This window comes from Plasmodium gonderi (assembly GCF_002157705.1).
Source record: "Plasmodium gonderi DNA, contig: Chr09, whole genome shotgun sequence".
NCBI classification, from domain to species: domain Eukaryota; phylum Apicomplexa; class Aconoidasida; order Haemosporida; family Plasmodiidae; genus Plasmodium; species Plasmodium gonderi.
This window is the reverse complement of record NW_021628934.1, coordinates 19,403-41,971: the sequence shown is the minus strand read 5'-3', so window position 1 is coordinate 41,971 and position 22,569 is coordinate 19,403. Positions and strand designations below refer to the sequence as shown.

Sequence of the window (22,569 nt, the reverse complement as noted above, 5' to 3'; positions counted from 1 at the left end):
ATATTTTCAATAAAACTAATTTATTAGATCTTTGAAGTGTCACTGTACTATTCCATTAAATGTATACGAGAAGAAGATAATTTTTAAATATATCATATTCCAGCGTAGATCATTATGTGAATATTTAAATGTAGACAGAAGTTCTTATATTACGTTGAAAAAAAAAAAAAAAAAAAAAAAAAGGGATGTTAAAAAGAAAATGAAAATATAATTTATTTAGTAATTATAGCATTCTATATTATCTTGGAACAATAGCCGTAGTTATTGGCTATAACAATTTTACCCTAAAAAAAAAAAATTACTTTATAGATGGATATGTCCGTATAAAAAGAAAAAATTCAATGATGATCTTTATAATATGATCAACCTCATAACTTTTTCTATCATTAAATAGTTTGCGTAACGATCATTAAAAAATACAGGTATTAATATAATTTAATAAAAGAATAACAATGTTTATAACGGGAACATAAAAAAAAAAAAAAAAAAAAAAAAAAAAGTTAATGTCTTATATTTACTTCAACGAATTAATTAATATATATTCAGTAATATGGTGTGTAGTGAAATATTCATTTCTTTAATTTAAAAAAATTAAATTAAGTCAAATAGTTCACAGGAAATGAATTTCATGAACCTAATAATTCCACAAAAAACCGAAAAATATTCATTAAATGTTTTGTTGAACAATTATTTCTTATCAAAAAAATATATGTGGCATTGGAAAATAAAATTTACTGAAAGATAAATGAAGAGATAAAAAACATATAAACATTCTTAAACATATATATATGTATGTATATATTGATATAACAACATACAAACACACATGTATTATATATATATATATATATATATATATATATTGGGGGGTGAAAATGGCTTGTGCATTCTGTGCTCCAAATTTCATTTCGTATAAGAATGTTACAAATGTTTCAATGATATAATTAATAAAATAATAATTACAAATAATGATTGTCTTTATAATCCTGCATTATCATTCATTTAATCTTTTTTTTTTTTTTTTTTTTTTTTCATATTAGTCCATAACACAATTTATCCAAATATAATATACTATATAGGTTACTAAAAATGTTATGAATTAATATAAAGTAACTTGTTAAATTGATATGTAATTTAAAATTGTAACAAATAAATTCGCCATTGTTATATTATGTGTTTCTTTGCATATTATTTTTTTGGTTAATAATAGAGTCACAAACATTTATGCGCATTAATCTATTTTGAACTGTCAATAAAAAAAAATCCTGAAAATTCAAGTTTTTAAAAAGTCTGTTATTCTGATTAAATCTATTTATATCGTGTCACTAAAAAATCGCTTTTTTATATGAAGACTTGAATTAGGTTATCAAAACATTTTAAGCTGACTACATAACAATGGCAAATTCGTTGAAGCTTCAGACAAACTCAAATACATACACATATGAATACATTTTCAAATAGTAAAAATTTGAATATAATAAATATTATAGAACTTTAATAATTTCTGCTTTATATACATGTTAACGCTTTTAACATTTTCTGAAAAGAAGAATTGGCAAAACAGTTCAGGTGCTTTTTATACATTATTTTTTTACATCCACAGATATTATAAGATATTTGTGTATTCCAGGTACAATAAAGAACTATTATTACGTAATACTTTCGTCATAATTTATCAATTATATTTTATGATTCACTTACAGAACAAAAGCAAGATGAAGAATATGGTAAAATCGCCTTTTTATCTTTTTGTGCTCCATGATGTTAGTTAACAATTTCTGTTTTGTCATATATCATTATAATACTTTTACCTCAAAAAAATACTTCGTGTGTAATATTATTCTCTTAAGCATTAAACATGTATTTTCTCGTACACATCGCCTGAACGTTAGAAGCTCATTCTCAAACTTTAACATATTATGTTACTCAGTGAACCTTTGAATAATATCTCTTTCTTCTTAAATATCTTCTGTGTATATTTTATATTTTTGTTTTACACTAGGCTCTTTTCAGATAAGTGTAATTTTATAAATTTTTTTTCTGGAATTATTCTATACGTTACACATTTTTATTATAGTTATATTGTTAATCTGATAAAATGGATAAGCATAAAATGTTTAAATTTTTTTTTTTTTTTTTTTTTTTTTTTTTAATACAAAATACCACATTAATTAGCTATATGTTATTCAAATGTTGATTTTCCTTTTTTTTTTTTTTTTTTTTTTTATAAATTAATCTTCTATAAAGTTGCTTATATATATATGTATGTATATATTTTTTTAGATTACTTATTATACTATTATATATACAGCGCTTATGCCAATAACTTGTCTACCATGTAATTATTTTTGTACAAAGAAAAAAAATAACAAAATGGAAAACTATATTTGTTCTGGCCTCAAGAGTTACACTGCATACATGCGACGCTCTCTAATAATTATCTATAATCTTTATAAATGCAAAAAAAAAAATTTTAGTAACGTCTATAATGCACATTTAGCTTTCCTAATATTATCATTTGTTATAGCATATATTAAAAAATATTTTCTACATATAAGTTTTTTGTTATTTACATTCTTATATTTATGTGTGAACATATAACATCACTTGCTTCTGAATTAATTCACTAGAGCACATCGATACGGAACTTTTTTTGTATTGAATTATCTTTTAATTCAAAATGACAATTGTTTTACTTTTCTATTATCAATTTATTATTACCCAGGGGATGTATAACATTATTTTACCATTAATGATATTATTTCACTTAAAGGGATGTTAAAATGTTACACGTATATTACTTTTTCACTAATATTATATTTCATTTACACTATTTGATATCTGTATTCGTTCCCATATTTTATTTTGTTTTAATTTTTTTTGTTTCTGAATATATTTTACAATAGTTTCTCTATCATAATGCCTAACATACAAATAATACACTTCACAATATTTGGTTTTTTATTGTACCTTTGGTTGATATCCTAAGTTAACTGTATCTTCAGTTGTATGTGTTCGTTTATTTTTGAATAATGTCTTCAATTTTTCTTTTTTTTTTTTTTTATCTGTCTCGTTGTCATGACATTCTGGGTACGCTGCTTGTGGTTGTAGAATTTGTGGTTGTAATATTTGCGGTTGTAGCATTTGTGGTTGTAGTATTTGCGGTTGTAGCATTTGTGGTTGTAATATTTGCGGTTGCAGCATTTGTGGTTGTAACATTTGTGATGGTAGCATTTGTGGTTGTTGCATTTGTGGTTGCTGCATTTGTGGTTGCAACATTTGCGGTTGTAGCATTTGTACATGTAACATTTGTGGTTGTAGCATTGATCCTTGTTGCATTATCTGCTGATAAATTTGGTGATTGGGTCTAAATCGTTTTAGTATCCTTCCCCTAAGCGTACTTCCATCATGAAAATCATCTTCTGCTTCATCATCATATTCATCATCGTCTTCATCATATTCATCATCGTCATCATCGTCATCATCGTCATCATCATAGTCGTCGTCGTCTTCTTCTTCATCTTCTTCTTTTTGTACATGTACCTTTTTCTTTTTCTTTTTTTTAAAGCGCTTCTTTGTCTTACGAGATGATCTTATGCTCTTAATAATCTAATAAAAAAAAAAATAATAATAAAAATGGAATGTATAATATATATAAAATACGTTTATGGAAAAGAAATATTCTTAAAGATAAACATGAAATTTATATATATATATATATATATATATATATATATATATATATATAATATGCAATTATTTAAAGAAAATGTTTCTTTACTCTAGAAATAATGGTATATATGGTACTAATCACAGTCGAAATAACAAACAATACAAGAGAAATGGCTATTTCCTTATTCTCGCAAAGAACATGGTTAGGATCCTTAATAATCTCACAAAGTATTCCTAATCGAAAAGATTCTACTACATTATCTCCTGCCAAAACAGCCTTAGATAATATTTGTTTTGCCTCTGGAAGTACACTTGGTTCACCTGGAGTAACGGGTTTTTGTGACACTTGTGCACTTATTACTTCCTGAATCATTACAATGGCAAAATTTAATATTAAAACTATATATATTGCTATCATTTTAATAATTTTTCTTGTAACCTCGTTTTACGTCGAAAAAAAAATATAAAAAAAAATAAAGCGCATAATAATCCATTTGCGAAATAATTCTTAATATTACAACTTTAATTTATTGAGTGAATTCTGCATATTTTTCACATTTCTTTTAATATAGCCGATCGTAATTATCATGTCACTCCTTTATGGTTGCACGTTTTACATTTCACAGCAAAATGACTAAGCCCCTTCTTCTCTACTTTTTTTTATAATTTCTTGTCCAAAAAAAATTTCAAATACTAAAAAAGTTATAGAAAAACTTAATTTTTTTCCATTTAGGTATGTAGTACAATAAGACTTCTTAAAAGGTGTATAAATTATTTCTATAATTAAATATTATTTCTGTATCTAGGATAGACCATAGAATAATGTTTGCTTATATTTAGAGGAACCTTTGTACCTTCAGTGTATTGAATCTCTTTGAAGAGTTCCTAATATTTGTAGAAACGTTAACCATCTCGTTTATTATTGTTAAGGTAACCTTCAGTGTATACTTTGTGTATGAATGATAGGCACTACTAGATTATTCGAAAAAATATGTTTATAACGTACAGTTTCGAAATATGTAATATTTCTTGTTCAGATTTCCTCAAATTATTTTTATTGTCCCCATATTTAATTTTTTGGGGAAAAAGTATATTCATATACACATATATATGTAAATATAAATATGCGCATTAGAGTTAATGCGCTTACGTAATATAAGTTAATGGTTAAGCAATTATATCTAAGAAGGGATGCTTTAATAATCTTTCTTATCTGATATATTATATTCAAGTATTGAATACAACATGCTTAGTGAAAAAAATTAGATAGAAATGCAAAACTATCATTACCGCTTCAATTCATAAAGGTTTTCCATTTTATTCTGGATGTATAAGTACAAAAGAAAAAAATATAAGTTGAGAGAAATTAAAGGGTCACATTTGCGCAATGAATGACCTGGGGTGTGTATATATTCCATAGATTATTATAAAATTTTTAATTTTTATAAAAATTTTTTTTTTGGATGAGATATATAGCATATTGAAGCTTATCCACTCTATATTAGTATTTACTTTTTTCTTTTTTTTTTTTTTTTGTTGTTGTTGTTGTTGTATAAAATAGTAGAATGCAAAATATTAAATATGTATAAGTAATATAAAAAAATATATATCATAAAATAACTCTTTTATCGTATAAATATATATATATTTATTTCAATGTGACAACAACAATATTCTATAAATAACTTACACGTTTATTTAAAAGTAATAATTTTATTGTGTATATGTTATGAATGGGTATATAAGTAATATATGTTCTGCACCTATTAATTTTTTCTACAGCACATTCTTTTTACGAAAAGGATTATTGATGTAACTACATAAAAATTTTATTATTTTATTTTGTGAACATAGGATACTAGTTGAAATTCTTTACATTTTATCTTCATTAAACATTTTATTAATTTTTTTTTTTTTTTTGTGTATTGCTTACAAAGATTCACTTTATGAAAATTAATGTACTTCAGTATTACTATTAAAATTTTAATTTATTTTTAAATAGAAGATAATACTTTTAGCTAAAAAATATTAGTTCAGGAATGCATAATAAGCGAAAGAAATTGGTAATAAAAAAGATAAAATATAATAGCGATTTATTTTATATATAGTGTGTTAAAAAATAATTTTAAAGTAAAATCATCTATTTATTTTTAATTATTTTCATTAACGCATTTTTTTTTTAGGTTAAAGAATTTTACCCGGAATATTTTTTAAAAGTATTTTTTTTTTTTTTTAAACATATTAAATATAACTTCAAAATTTATTGGTTTTTAATATTATATTTACATGTGTGATAAAAAAAAAAAAAAAGTACGCACTATATTTGCCTGAATATATTATAAGTTATTTCATCAGTGTGTTTTGTAAATGTTAATAAAAGGTGCCATGAAAAGTTTGGTAATATTCCAATGCTTCTATATATATGAAAAAGCACATTCCGCGAAATTTTGCAGAGGATAATTTATGAAACATATGTTTTCTTCGAAAAACATAGAGTGAAAAATAGATATATGAGAAAATTTAGTGGTATTTTCATAGTTCTAATCATTTTTATTATAATAATTAAGGATTCATGTGTCAGAGTTAATTCATAATTTTGAAATTCATGATGGAAAGGTTCAGCTCACGTAATTGAGGATTACCATATAAAGATAGATTGCACTATTTCTTACATGCCACTGTAGTTATTTTTTAACTTCTAAATATTTCTAATAAATGTTTTATATGTATAAGGCGCATTTTTTTTTTTTTTTTTTTTTTTTTTTTTTTGTATTACACAATTTTTTTATTGATTTATAAACACATATAATAAAAATTTATTTTAAGATGTTTTCATTAGGAGTGTTATAAATAAATATCACTTTGTAGTGGTCTTAAATTATTAATATCCATTTTGACTTTAAACACACTTTTATGTGCCTTACATAAATTTGATTTTTTTAAAGGTGTACCAAATATGTTATATATTTGAAATGTTTTATATTTATTTTATTGTTGCATATATATATTTTTTTTATTTTGTTTGATGTGAAATTAAGTTTTGCTTGTTTTATTATATTTTATTTTTTTTTTGTTTTGTTTTCTGCAAGCTAATGATAATGCTTTAGAAGGTAATTTAAATTACGTGTAAGGGGATCTTATTTTAAGAATCTTCTTATGTGTAGGTGGACAAGAAAATTCATTTAAAATCAACAGCTAGATATAAATTTAATTACTTGTTTATGTGACACAGTACATTTTGGTAAAAGTTAAACCTCTTACTTTTTGTGAATTCTCAGCACATTTCTTCACGTCATATTAAAATTATAAATGATCATTAAATGGCTCTTTAAATTTGTTGTCTTGCATTTTCACGTAAAAGGAACCTTTTGTTTAAGAATTAAAAAATTGGAAATTGAAATTTGATGTTTAAATATTATTAAAAATTTTTATTTCAATTTTTTCTTATGGGATTTATGTCCATTTGTGTTTATATATGGACCCCTTTATTTTTCTTTTTTCGACCTAAAGAGTATTTTTTTATAATATGCATTAACATAATCAGCACACTGCTCATTTTGTTAAAGGGAATGTTGTAGAAATTTCCTGCAAGTTGAAGGTTGAATAATATTGCAATTATATTCTATATTTGTTTATAACAAAGTTTTCTAAACAAATTATTATAATGTAATATTGTCTTGTGAAAAAGTTAAAATCGGAGCTTTAAAAAGTTTATAGAATAATTTCCCTTTAAGTTAGGAGTATACTATTAACATATTATGAAAAAAAAAGTAATCTATATTAAAAACTTATATAAAATATATCTCATTAAAAAAGAAATATATATATACACTACACATCTGTATGGACAAGAAATTAATAATGTATAGTATTATTGTTTAAATAAATGTGTATACCATTTTAAAAAAAAAGACATACGCGTACCAATTTGTTATTTTTGTTGACAGTTATTACGTTATAAAATTTTACTTACTTCATGTCATACATAAATGCGTTCCTTTATAATACATTTTTATGATGAAAAAGGGATAAAATAGTATTATGATAATAAAAAGTAAAAATGCACATAGACAACATATATTATTAATATATATATGTATATTTTAGAAAACCTATTATGTTGTTGAAATAAGAATTCAACTATTTGTTGTACTTTTGTCTAATCATTTACTCATTGGCAAAATGATGAAATGGTAATGCATTTATTTCGTGTGTTATTATCTAAAAATGCAACGAAAGGTTAAACAAAATGTCAAATTATTCTAACAAAATTAAAAAAGATATATATTAAATTAGGCATTGTATTGGCCCTTTTGTGAAACATAAGCTGTTAAAAATATATCAATAGTTTTACACAACAAATATTTCCATTTAAAATATTGGACCTTATTTTTCAATTAGTGAAGGGTACAAATGAAGGTAATTTTATGAATTCCAAAAATGCCATGTATCACATGAACTTTTTGCAAATTGCACACTTAAAATGAGTCCTCTAAGGTGGTAAGACATTTTTTGAATAAATTAAGTATACAATAAGGCAATGTTTTGCTATATTAGCTATTTATTGAATTTATTTAATGATACATTAGTTCTTAAGTATAATAAGTTTTTTTTTTTTTTAAGATAATGTATAAATTAGATTATGTGAAACATCCAGTACTCATGCTACTATTAGAAAATCGCTTATTATCGAAAGAAAAAAAATTCAATAGGTTAAAAAAATATATAAAATAGGAATATTGAAAAACCATTTTTTTAAGTTTATGGGATTTTACATTACTCGCATATTTTAAAACCTAATTACAAAAAGTAAATAAATAGAACTTAAAATAAACCCATTCTTTGCTATAATATGACACTTAACAAATTTAATATAATTCGTAATAAAAGCATCATCATTTATAATTTAGTCTTAATTATAACTAGTAATTGTTCTGAATTTATCATTTATCAATTAATAAACAAATAAAATCACAATCATTATAGTCATCTAAAATTATAAATGAGTACACTTTTTGAATTTATGTTTGTGAAAAAACTGTGTACCTATACAACGGCAATTATTTGAAGTGACGAAAATAATGTTAAAAACTCTATGTATTTGTTTAGTGTGAAATTATGTGTTGTGATATATTACACTTTGAACATTTGTAGGCAAAATATGAATAACTAAAAACATATAGAACATGTAGTTATATTAGTTTCAAATTAGGCTTAAAAATGTAATTAGACACGCTAAAAAAATGCCAATGTGAAATTTTAATTAGTACAAAAAATAATATTGTATGATATAATATTTAAGGAGCATTTTCTATTGTAGCATGTTAGTTATATTAAAAATGTATCACAAATTATAAGTTTATAGAATTATATGTTCCTTAAAATTTTACAATTTTAAAAAAAATGGAATCTAAAAAAAAGAAATTTTAATTATATTATGTGTTAGTTTAAATTAATTCTTCGAAACATACGAAAGTAATTACTTTAGAAAAAGTAAATGTTCGCCAACTTCTAACAAACTCAAATATATATGACATGGCATACGTATTTTGTCTTATATATTTTCCTTTACATCCCATCGTAGCACTAATAAAACATCCTTTTGGTTATCATTATTATATTATATAACGAATATTTGATATATTAATTAATTTCATTAAAAAGGGTATTGCTAAATTTTATATTTTTTCTTTTCACCAGATTAACATTTTATAATAGAAATTTATATATATATTCTATTACTGCACATATCACAAATGAAAATTACGGTTGTTTAGTTAATTTAATAAACTAGTTAAACCAATGAGTTTTCTATGCCATGAAATAACTACGGACTTTTATATGTAAACGGTGCAATTAATTTTATAATTTTTTTTTTTTTCACATTATTCAGTGTCCTATTTCTTCACAAAAAAAAAATGCATTATTTATACGACTTCATATAGAAATTTTCCTGTATTCATAAATCTATTAGACAACTGGGTTAATATAAGTAATAAACCTATAAATTGGCCCATATTCTCTATAATTCTTTGATTTTTTTTTCTGTTAATTATTAATACTACAAAAGTTATCTATTTTTTCTATATGTAATCTTTTTATAATAATACTAATTATTTACAAATGTTTTTTTTAACGACCTATTGTGATATATATTTAAGAACCCTTATTTACATAATTTTGTGATATTTTTGCGTTTTCATTAATATATTCACCTAATAGACAACTTTTTTTTTCAACTGGATAACTCGAGAGAGAGGTTCCACAATTTTGGGATGTATTCATGTTTTAAAAAAAGATATAAGCAATTAATAGTTATATGGATAGCAACTAATAAAATCTGTTGTTTAATAATTTTATTGATTTAGGAAAAACTGATAAAGTATTATAAGTGTGTTTAACTGTATAAATAATTACTTGTAAATTATAATGTTTATGCTATTTAAGATTTACTCTTTTTAAAGGTAGTTTATTAATTTATTTTATTTGAAAAAAAAAAAAAAAAAGGACACAATACATAATTGTTAACATTCGATTAATATAATTAAACTGAAGTTCTTTTTTATACATATATTTCCGTTATATGTCATTTCTACAGTGCATGATGTCTTATATGTGCAATTACAGAATTGTATGTGTTCTGATTTAAAGGAGCTTTTGGATGATTCTTTTTTTTTTCTTTTTTTTTTTTTTTTTTACACTTCTGTGTTCTTAGTTGCTGGTTCTTGAAGATTTCCTTGATATAACTGTGGATTTACCATGGACGGTTGATGTACTTGAGGCGTTAGCATTAGTGCATGAAACATCCGTGTACGCAATGTTTGAGGTTACATCAATGATTTTTGGTAAAGTTGTGATTGTAGTATTGATTCTTCATATATTTTCCCCACATAATTTTATCCTGAATAGATTCTCTTTATATACATTCCATTTTCTAATCCTTGTGACACATCATTACTATGTTGAGTTATATTCAAGATTTTCTGCAATTAAGAGATGAATTTATTCATAAGATACAGTAACATAAAAGTGAATGAGATAACACATGTATAAGGAGGTTAATTTTGTTATTCTAAAATTATTATAAAAATAAATTACAAATCCTATTTTATAATGTGAGATCTTTTAAATAGCACTTCTTATTTATGTAGTACTAAACCATAAAAGTGATAGAAAATGATAAGAAGAAAGCATAAATGGCAGTTGAAAATTGTTAAACTAATATCGTTTTAAATTAAGTTATGAATACCATGAATAATGTAAATAACTTCCTCACATATGAAGTCTTTTAATTTTTTGTTTGAATTTTTACAATACCGCCTGCGAAAATTGACACTAAAACGTTCTTATATTTATCGTTTTGCATAGAACTCTGCTCTTCTTCATCTGTGTTTTCACTTTGGGCCACTGAGTTTAAAATTGGTAATGTTAAAACATGCCATGGTTCCATTAATTTTAAAACTTTGGTTATAGTATTATTTATGCAAGATTTTAATATCAAATTGAAGAAGTTAAATGATACTTCATCTGTAACAATGTTATGCGTACACTAATTTAATTTATTCGGAAGCTGTGCACACGGTCCATTATTAGTAAAATGCAAAGCAACGGTCTTAAGTTGTAAAGGTTCAGGAATTAACCTTTTTCATTATTTAGATGAACTTTTTACTTTTTATTATGAAAAAATACTTTCAGAATAACAAATGAAGAAATAATTAACAGCTATTTAAAGGCTACACAGTATTTACTGCAACTTAATTGAAACAAAACAATACGTTTCAACATATTATTGGGGAACCCAACTAGGGATGCAAATTATTTTCTAAATCCTTTAAAAAAATATACATTAATTTGCGAAGTGCTGCATTTACAGAATAAATGCAGAATAGGAGTAAATGGAAGCAGATTTAATGTTAATTTATTTTAAAATAATTTTTTTATGGATGTGTACATTGGTATATATATATATATATATATATATATATATATATATATATATATATATATAAACATAACACGTACATTGTTATTGACTAATTTAAGAATAATAAATAATGAACAATGGGATTACACATATTTTAAGAACGCGCTCTCAATTTAATTTATTAGAATCGTCTTTAAATATTTAGATCAATATGTAATTAGTTAACATATTGTTATAATTTTTATTAATACAAAAAACTTCGTTTTTATATATTTTTTGATGAAAAATTTAGTTACATCATTTATTATATTACGGAGCAAACAACGGTTATTCTTAGTAGACATTTAGTATTTTTACAGTATTAAATTTGAATACATGAATGTAACTGAAAAAAAAAAAAATGTATTTTATTTTTCCTACGTAAAAAGAAAATTATACATAAAAATTAACAATGCGTACCATATCTTGTTAGTTTTTCGACATAAATAAGCAAATAAAAATAAAAACACAGTAATTTTAAAATAGCTTATGGTATAATATAAAACATAAAACATTCATTTAATTGTTATATAAGAATATAATTCTAATGAAACTTTCATAGTAAACAAATTTTGTCAATATTAATATTCTAAAGAAAAATTTAACACATATTCAAACACTATATTTTAACAAACAAAAAATTATTTTATACACAAAAAAAAAAAAAAAAAAGAAAAAATAGAAATAAAACAAATTTTACATAATAGCTAATAATTTTATATGAGATATTACAATGAAATTGTATTATTATTATTTAATTTTACATTGCACTGTATGCTATCTGAAGTCTACCATCGTCTAAACTTTTTTTTTTTTCTGAAGTATTTTTTTTTTTTTTTTTTTTTTTTTTTTTTTTTATTTGGTTTTTTTTTTTCCATTCTTTGGTCCCTCCCTTTTAAGTTTTTTTTTTTTTTTTTTTTTTTTTTTTTTTTTTTTTTTTTTTTTATTTTTATTTCATGACTTTGGGGGGATTTTATTTTTTTTTTTTTGTTTTTTGTTTAAGTTTCTGGTCAGTTTCTCCATCCTTAGTGCCATGAGTTGGAAGGTGTTGCGATGTTGAGTGTTGCGTGTTAGTTTGTGTCTTTTCTGATTGGTCAGGACGTTGGGGGGAAGTCATTTCCATTTTTTTTTTTTTTTGAAGTATTTTTTTTTTTTTTTTTTTTTTTTTTTTTCTTAAGTTGCGTTTCATTTTCTCCATCCTTAGGTCCATCACTTTGAAGTTGTTTCTTTTTTGATTTTTTCTTTTTAGTTTGTTTCTTTTCTGATTGTTCATGACTTTGGGGGGACGTCATTTCCCCTGAATACAGATATGTTTCTTGCATGCTTCCACCATACCTTCCATTATTCATGTCTCCATCGTACATTTGTTCATATGGTCCTCCATTATGTGGGTCATAATAATTCGTAGATAATTTATCCCTTTTTTTTTTCTTACAACATGATTTGAAAGAATTGCATAACTAATGTAAAAATGAAAAACAGAACACACATTTATAATATATATATTTTATAATTACACTTTTTTTTAAAAAGTAGTCTATAAAATATCTTACTTATTTAATATCCATATATATTTAAATGAATTGTTATTTACCATAGTGTATATATAACAAATTATTTGAAAGAGCAGAAGTAAAAGAAAAACTAAGACTAATGATTTAATTTTACGCCCTTTACATGATTCTTCCTTAATAAAAATGTAACCGCACATTGTCCCCAAAATATCTCCAAATTTATCCCAAGCACACGACATTCCCTTAAATACATTACTTGCAACTCCTTTTAGTACTTCGCTTACTTGTTTTTCACTTTCTTCCCCATTTGTCATTGCAGTAGTAAATTGCAACAAAAAGGACATATATATTACTCCTGATTTGACATACATTTTCAAACATTTATTCTAGGAGAAAGTTAGAGATACGTTAAATAATTTATGTATTAGTTTTTGTTGGGAACACTTATTATTATGTTTTATCAATCCTTTGCTAGGCCCTAAGCATGTGCTACTATTTTGTAAACATAATTTATCACTTTTAAAAGATACTGATTGATATATTCTTTTTCTGCATTTTTCTGATGACTCTTTAAAATTTATCATATTTTTTTTCATCTTATAATTACAATGCCACCATAAACATTAATACAATATTAGGCGTCTTTAACTAATTTCCATTTATGTTGTTTATACAATAAAGTTTTATAGAAGGCATATAATTTGAGTCACCAAAACATTCGTTCCATTAAGATATAATATATATCTTTGCCCTAAAAGGTAATTATATATAACTAAGTGTCTTGTTTATTTAAAAATAAAAATTTAATTATATAGTTCACGCTATTACAAGTAATATAAATTAGTCCATTTGTTATATTAGTAAAAAAATGTTCAGTTCGTAAGTTGTACAAAAAGGAAAACCCCCAATTTGTATGGCACAACGAATATTGTTGAAATTCTATTTTAAAAATAATATTCTACTCTTAAAATATTTCCCTAAATTATTTATTTTATATTTATAAGTTTTTTGAATTAAGAATTTTTATATAAATAGCTTAAAGCATGCATATTAAAATAAATTTTATCACACGTGAATGCATTTCTGAATTTATAATAATGTATATTTTGTCTAGAGGGAAATATATAATAAAAATAAAGGGGACAAAATGTTATGAAGAATTGTATAAAAATGTAGACGAGCAATTAAGTTTATGATTCACGTAGAATTTTTCCTCTTTTTTTTGGGGGTGGAGGGAAAATAATAACTAAACAAAAAATAATAAAAATTACATATGATTAAAAAATGACATTGGACAAAAAAAATACCTCAAAAAAAAAAAAAAAAAAAATATATATATATATATTTAATACATGTATTCTGTGTAAATTGCCATTTTTTAGATCTATGCAAAGCTTTCTTGAATTTTTTACGGAATAAATAGTTAAAGATTAATAAAATTTAAATTTATCTACATCACTTATTAAAGTAAATAATAATGTATAATTTAATATATTTAAAAAACAAATGATGAAACAAAACAAATTACATCTTGACATAATTTTAAATACTTTAACAATAGTATTAATTCGGTACTGTAAAAAAGTTATGTCCAGGTATAATTTACACGAGCTTTGGATATATAGGACTAATGGTTGACAATATTAATACTAGGTGCATGTTATAAACATTTTTTTAGTTTTAATGAAATTCCTTTATCTATAGAGAGGCAATGATTATATTTGGGTTTACTGAGGAATTTAGTTTTGTTTAATTAATATTTTTTTTTTTTTTTTTTTTTTTTCTAGATGCAATGTTTAATAATTAAAAAATTCAATAAAAATAACTAGATTATTTATAATTAAACCTCTATTTAATTTATAATAAAATGTTGCTTCCTGGTGCTAAAATTGAAAATTTATGAATATTACATTTTAATTTATAATTATGCTTTCTTTTATGGAAAACTTTCTTTTAATTTGAGCCTAGGGATAATTATTTTTTTAATGTTATCTCGCTTTTAAATGAATGGTAATATAAAATGAATTAAGTCATGCTATTAATTAAAATTTTCTATAACATTTAGAACAATTTTCGAATCAATTATTTTTTAAGTCATGAACATTTCTTTATCATTTTTTATCATTACTTTACATTTTAATTAATGTTTTTATAATTTTATTATATTATGATCCTTCATATTATTAATACAATTATATATAAAACAATAACGAAGTTTATTATGTCTTATTTATAAAAAAAATTATTTTGTTATTATTTGAAAATGATCTTTAAATAAAAAAAAAAAATAAATAAAATAAGTTTTTTTTATAAAATTTCAGTGAAATAACATTTTTACAAAGGAATATTGTGATGTCATATCATAAATAGTTATGAGTAAGCTAAGAACAAACTGTATGCTTTTTCCCTAGTTAAAAAAATAGCAATAGATATATGAATTGCACCTTAATGATTTTTATAGTGTATTTTTATCTAATGTTAAATAGGAAAAAGTAAATCATAAGAAAATACTTTTTATTCATGTAGAGCTTACCTATCATTAATCTTATATAATTACCCAGTAATATATAAAAACCATCTTGGTGTAAAATAAGACTATAAGGATGAATAAAACCTAAAAATTGTGTCTAGATATACATATCAATTTGTAATCTAGATGCTTAAAAATATATTACCTATCATATATATTAAAGGTGAAAGCATGAATAATATGATTATTACTTGAAACTAGGTTTTTTGTGTTGTATAATTTTTTAATTTTATGTTAGTATCGATATTGGAATTGTTTATGAGTATATAATTAATAAGAATGATTACAAGTTTATATAAATTTCGATTTTACAGTTTAATCTATTAAAAACTGTAAGTAATAGATAATTAATATATTGAATATTAAATTACTTTTTTGTTGTATTTTAGGTGTTTATCATTTAACATGTATATATATTTTTATTTAAATTCACTTTAATTGGTAGTTACACATATTTCTTTTAATGGAAATGAATTGTAACGCGCTGTAGAGCCAATTTATTTTCTAAAAATAAAACTCTTTTTTCATATAGTTTATTTCATTTTTTTAAAAAACACTTATTATAAATATACAGATGTTATTCAAGTTCATTTAAAAATATCCAAACTTAGAACATTAAATGATATCATAATTTATAGAATATAGAGTATTTGTAAATTTCATAATGTCTTTTATTACTGTGTTATGATGTGAAATTACAAAATAATCCTGCTATAATTATGTCTTATAATAAATGACAAGAGAAGTGTTATTTAAAGTTTAAATTTTCTAATTTCACTATAATATATTTAAATTAATATAAAATATATTTATATTTTCGAAGGTTTTTTAATGTATTTGTTATGTATCTTACGTACTTGCATTTTTTATCAGGATATCATAATTGATCAATGTATAAAAATATGAACATTGCATAAACTTAGAACGCTTTAGATTAATCTTTTTCACTCTTTTTATTCTATTTATTTTATTTTAAAACAATTCAAAATGTTAATAATTCACACACACCCTTTTTCTCGTCATTCTGTAAAATGAGGTTGTGAAAGACATTTTATTATGGCACCAACTGTGTTACGTTAATGTTTCATTAAAAATACTAGGTTTACAATAAGCTGTTCTTTTTCATACTTATTTACATATGGTACGACAAGGTATAAATATCATAGAAGTTACGAATTGAAGGATACCAATGCTATGCTCAAAAGTATGTTATCATGTTTTGATATTAAAGCGTATAATTACAGGGATTTTTAACAAGCTTTTAAGCTTAACAAGTTGGGGAACCATTTTATTTATGATGACATAGTATATGATGAATACATTACAGATATATGTCACCTATAAATATCAACTAATGGCATATTTCAATTATCTTTTATTCGTATTATAACACTGATCAACTTTTTGTTGGGCATATTTTTCGTTTTTTTTTTTTTTTTATATCAAGGAAAATGTCAATTTAGCTTGAAAAAAAATATATATTGTTTAACAATTTATAGAATATTTTACTTAAAACTATAGATATTTATAAAATAAATGCATAAAACATGTTATAATTATGAAATTAGTTTACCTCTTTGTATTATTGTTACGGAATAAATTGCTTAGGAAAAAACGGATTAGTGGATATCTTTATGAAAACTATAAATAGTTATCCTCGAATTACTCAAAAAATGTAATCAAAAAATAGGGAGAATGGATGAGCCTGAATAGGTTATCATTGTAAAAGCACTAATTTGCATCAATATTGTCTATCTTATAAAGTTAATTACAACAGAGTAATTCAGAAGAATATATATATGTTTCTATTTTTAAATATTAAAATAAGCGAAAAAAAAAAAAAAAATATAATATTAAAAAAAGATCAAGATATTCTTTATAATATATCATTAATTAAAAAAAATTTTCCCTTAAAAAAATTAAATACATTAATCATTTCTTTCCATGAATGCTTATTAATTTCTTTACTCTTTTGGTCACATTCAGTAAAAGGCGTCTAAAGAATTATTTGAAAAAAATTCCATTATTTGTTCTGCTTTATTTTGTGCATACTTTAAAACCAATAAATTGGTTGACTCATTACTAAGTATAACAATAACATATTTCTACAAATGGAGAAATGTTTATTAAGTCTATTTTGATAATTTAATGAAGATGGGGGAACTGTTTTGTGTATATCATATGTATTTTGTTTTTTTTAAGGTATCATATTGGAATAATGCAAAAACAAGGAATTTTAAGAATTGTATTTCACCATTTTTTTTTTTTTTTATGAATGAATTACACACATTTAATCTTATTGTTACTAATGCACTAAAAAATAGTTTGTAATACTTAAGTGTACATAATTCTGAACAATGGACAATCCAATATTTCACAATTAGATTTTTTATTATGAAAAATTATATGACTTCTATAAACATATTTTTTATAGAAATGGAATAAATTTTATAGATAATGTCATAAAAACTTTTAATTAAAGTGTGGTTTAAAATGTTTTTTACGATTGTAAACTTATAAATAAAATTTATAGCCCTGTTTTTATTATTTTTTAGTTCATGTGTTTTGATAATTTTCAGGTGTATTTTCAATTTGACGAATTAGAACTTCCATGTTTTTTTGCATAATCACGTTAAGATATATAAATCCAAAAAAAATGTATTCTTTAATGTGATAAAATGTAATTAAAAAAATAAACATTGAATAAACACATGGATTTAACTTCACATTTTTGTAATTATAAAATGTAGATAATCGTTGAAACGATGCACACAATAAAACTTTTTTTTTTTTCTTTGAATCTAATTTTTCTATATCGTAATGGTTTTTCCTATAGAATAATAATGTTCATTTAAAATCTTGATTATGCAACAAATTAAAAAAGACACAAAAAATCATGAAAATGTATGCTACCTCTTGAGGGGGCAATAAAATGTATAATTTTGAATTCTGAAAAAATGAACTATAAATATCATGCTTCCTACAAACATTATAATTTGTTATTTTTTAACTGGGAATCCTGCTTATTTATGAACATTTTAGAGGAAGTGCTCAAACTTTAAAATAATTTATTGGGAATTAATTAAATAAATGTGTGAAACATGGGGATAGCTTTTTCTATAGTTCACCATAGAAATAACTTTATAAAAAATTTATAAGTTAATAAATTATATAATAGTAATTTCCCATAAAATGTATCACATTCTATTGGGGACACACTGCTATTTTTGTCATAATATTTTCAAAAAAAAAAAAAAAAATGTTCATTTGATATGGCATTTACAACATATTTACAATAAAATAAACACAAAATTAAATTATTTGAACATCTTTTGTAATAGTCGTTTTTTTATTTTTCTTGATTGTGTACAGAAAGGCAATGATACATCTAGATAGTACATCTACATTTATATATAGCATAGTACATAAATAATATATATTGTTTTACTTTTTTTTCTATTTTGTATAACTGACAATAAAATATGGAACATCTAGACAAGGTAAAATTTTAATGTTGATTTCTTCCCCTGTAATCTGATTATGTACACACACATTGTCTCATATTAACTTTTCATTTAGAGTAAGACATATAAGAGATAATTATATGTAAACGAGAGTTTAAGTTTTTATATTATTTTTTATTTTTAGGAAGAAATTTTAAAAGAGTGGAAATCAGATCAAACTTACAAATAATTCAATCGTAACGTGGATAGTTCTGATGTTAATTTTTTATATGATAAATATTGCAATAAAGTAGCACATTTTCAAACATATAATTCGGATGCTAAAAGCTTTTGTATAAGGTTTGCAAGGAATTTAAAAAAAATGAATGAAATTAAGGATGATGAGAGCACATATAGTTGTTCTCATTTAACTTAATGAGGATATGGTCAAATGTGGGAAAAGTTGGATTCTGGATTTCATGATATTTTTTATTTGGATCTTTTTATTAGACTTAGTGAAATAGTAGATCAAATTAATAATGACTATAAAACTTCTAATTGTAAATTTGATTTTAAAGGAAAAATGCACGAGAGAAAAGAAGAAAAGGATCTACACGATTATTTCCAAAATTATGATGTTATTAAAAAGCATATTTCTTCTGATGATGAAAAAAAAAACTTTATCATGCCTATATGGAACATATATCAAGTTTCTATGAAAAATACAAAACAGATGAATACTGTTACAGTAATTCTGTTTTTCATATTAATTTCAAACATTACTTTAAATTTGATACTATCTTGGATCCACTTAAATTCTATCATGAATTAAATTCAGAATTTACAATAGATGCAGAAAGTTCATGACATTGGTGGGGAAAAGCTGGTGCTGATAAATCTCAATCAAAATGGGGATCACGCGATAATAGGAGAGTATCACCAAGTAGAAAAACGCAGTATCATCGCAGGCTTGATTGAGGTTCCTCATTAGATCCCAAGAATGACTCTGATGCAGTAAGTTAATATAATTTAAACATAAGATTAAAAATTTCCAGAGTTAAGAGATAAGATTGGAAGTGTTACTGCCAAGTGTAACTTTGTAACCTCAAGAAAATTTATATGCTTTCATTTATTATTAATCCTCTGAAAAATATTTGCTTTCAATTTAGGTTTTTGGGAAAAGTGTTGGTCCACAATGTGCTAAGTATATTTTTGGACCCAGCAATAGAAGTTTGTGGAAAAACAGTTATGAAGGAGTGATTGCAGAAGATATGGAATATCGGAATATATTAGAATACTCATATTTCACAAACTGAATTAGCAGGCATGCTTTAAATTTATTTCTTTTTATAAAATCATTTATTTATATTTTTTTTGTTTTCTATAAGGTACGTAAAAATTGAATATTCAAATAGAAGTAGCTTCCTACTGTTAGTAAATATTTATTTCTTGATAATTTCATTATTATTTTAAATATATATACGCATATATTACAAATGAAAAATATATGAATACGTTTTTAGTTTACTCCTTTTGGAGCTCGATTTTGTAGGATAAAACATAAAATTAAAAAAAAAATAATTACGATTACTTTGAATTTGAAGGGGAATTAATAAATGAAAAATTAAAATGGGAAAACACTAACTTTCAAAACGGAATATTTTACATATACCATTAAAATACAATAGATGCAATTAAGTATATATTACATAGGGGTGATATTAGAAGAAGCATAGTAAGTACTATATAAATGAATTTTTTATGAATAATACTTTTTAAAAATAAAAACAATGATAAAAAAGAAAATGCAAATTAAAGAATTGGTTTGAGGAATTCTATCAAGAAATAATATTATACTTGATTAGGATATAATCTATAAAGGTGCCCACTGCACATGTAAAAGATGGACTTTTAATGTTTTATTAAAAAAGAAAAAAGAGGGCTAGGGAAAATATATATAAATGCATTTTTTTTTAAAACTGAAAACAGAAACATTTATGAGAATAAGCTAATATAAAATGTGAATTAATAAGAAATACTAATATTTTTTTATTATTCCGACATATGTGAGGGAATGTTGGGAGACACCTGTTATTATAAACATGAATGAAAAATTTATTAATAGAAATGATAAATAAATATTATTAATAAATTTTAGAATTCAATAAAAGGGATAATATGGAATTCATTCATTAGAGTAAATCAAACGTAACCTATGTGCGTAATGAATATTTCTTAAGAAATAGGAATGCAAAAATGAAATTTATAAGAAAATTATATATTCCTAAATGATCAAGTGAGAATAGGAAAATTTTTATTTAACCAACTATTATTAAATTGAAATTTTCAGTTTTTATTACTTTTTTAACTTTATTTTCTCTATATGTTAACTGTACACTAGTAATTAATCCGTTATTGCACATTTATGTAAACCGTTATCATTAAATGCGTTTTAATTCTGTTGGAAAACCCTTCAAGGCTGCATTGATTCAGAGTAAAACACATTTAAATGATAAAGTAACTACATGCATGAATTGATGAATTAAAATTATAACTGCGTCAATATGCATACTTTTTTTTGTAAATTAAAATTATCACTTTAATACAATATATATTATATATATATATTTTAGTGGAGACAAAACAAGGATAATTTTTATATTATTAGAGATGTTATTTATATATGCACTGCTTACTTAATTATCATTCCATTCATTATTATATATGAATAGAAAACATTACATAATGTAAACTATTTATGTTGTTTACGTCATTTTTTATACATTTTTAATGACTTATGCTAATTCATTCAAATTTGCACTCAGTTGTAGCTATTTATAAAATGATCAAAAATGTATTATTATTTCCTTTGATTCTGTACGTAAAGAAAATTAATGAATTTATTAGTTTATATATATATTATTTTTATTCTGCAATGCTTTATAAATACGTGTACTATATATATCTAATTGTAATATTATGTCATTGTGAACATTGCTTAATTTTATGAGGTGAATGAAACAGTTTTTATTTGTAAATTGTTATTATGTTCATTTTTTATGTCATCTACATATTTCCAGATGTATTTTTATTGTTTTTTTATCACAGAATAAATCTTAACTTTGAATGTTTTTCATTTTTTTTTATAACATTTAATTATATAGTGCAATTGAAACAAAATTTTAATGTTATAGCATTATGATGCAATGACAGAATGATTAACAATTATCATCAATTTTAAATGTTTTTAAAATTTTATAACATAAAGCTTGACTAGTTTGTATAAATAAATTGTAGTTTATATAAATGATAAAAATATATAGTTATCTGCCACCTGGTAATTCGCTCAAGACTGTACTAAAAATGGTGCTATCAATATTATATTTCCGTGACCATCCAAAATTATTTATATAACAATTAATATTATTTAACTATACTATATATTTT

The 22,569-nt window shown here is 23.0% G+C and overlaps 1 protein-coding gene across 1 annotated transcript; it reads right to left on the bottom strand.

Annotated features, from left to right (window-relative positions):
- Nucleotides 1-2,961: 2,961 nt before the first annotated feature.
- Nucleotides 2,962-4,090, bottom strand: PGO_090030 (hypothetical protein; the record flags this gene model as incomplete). The annotated part of the gene is made up of 2 exons (XM_028687595.1): nt 2,962-3,609; nt 3,872-4,090. 2 exons carry the CDS (start codon nt 4,088-4,090, stop codon nt 2,962-2,964), a joined length of 867 nt encoding a protein of 288 aa, XP_028543396.1.
- Between the last annotated feature and the right edge of the window lie 18,479 nt (nt 4,091-22,569).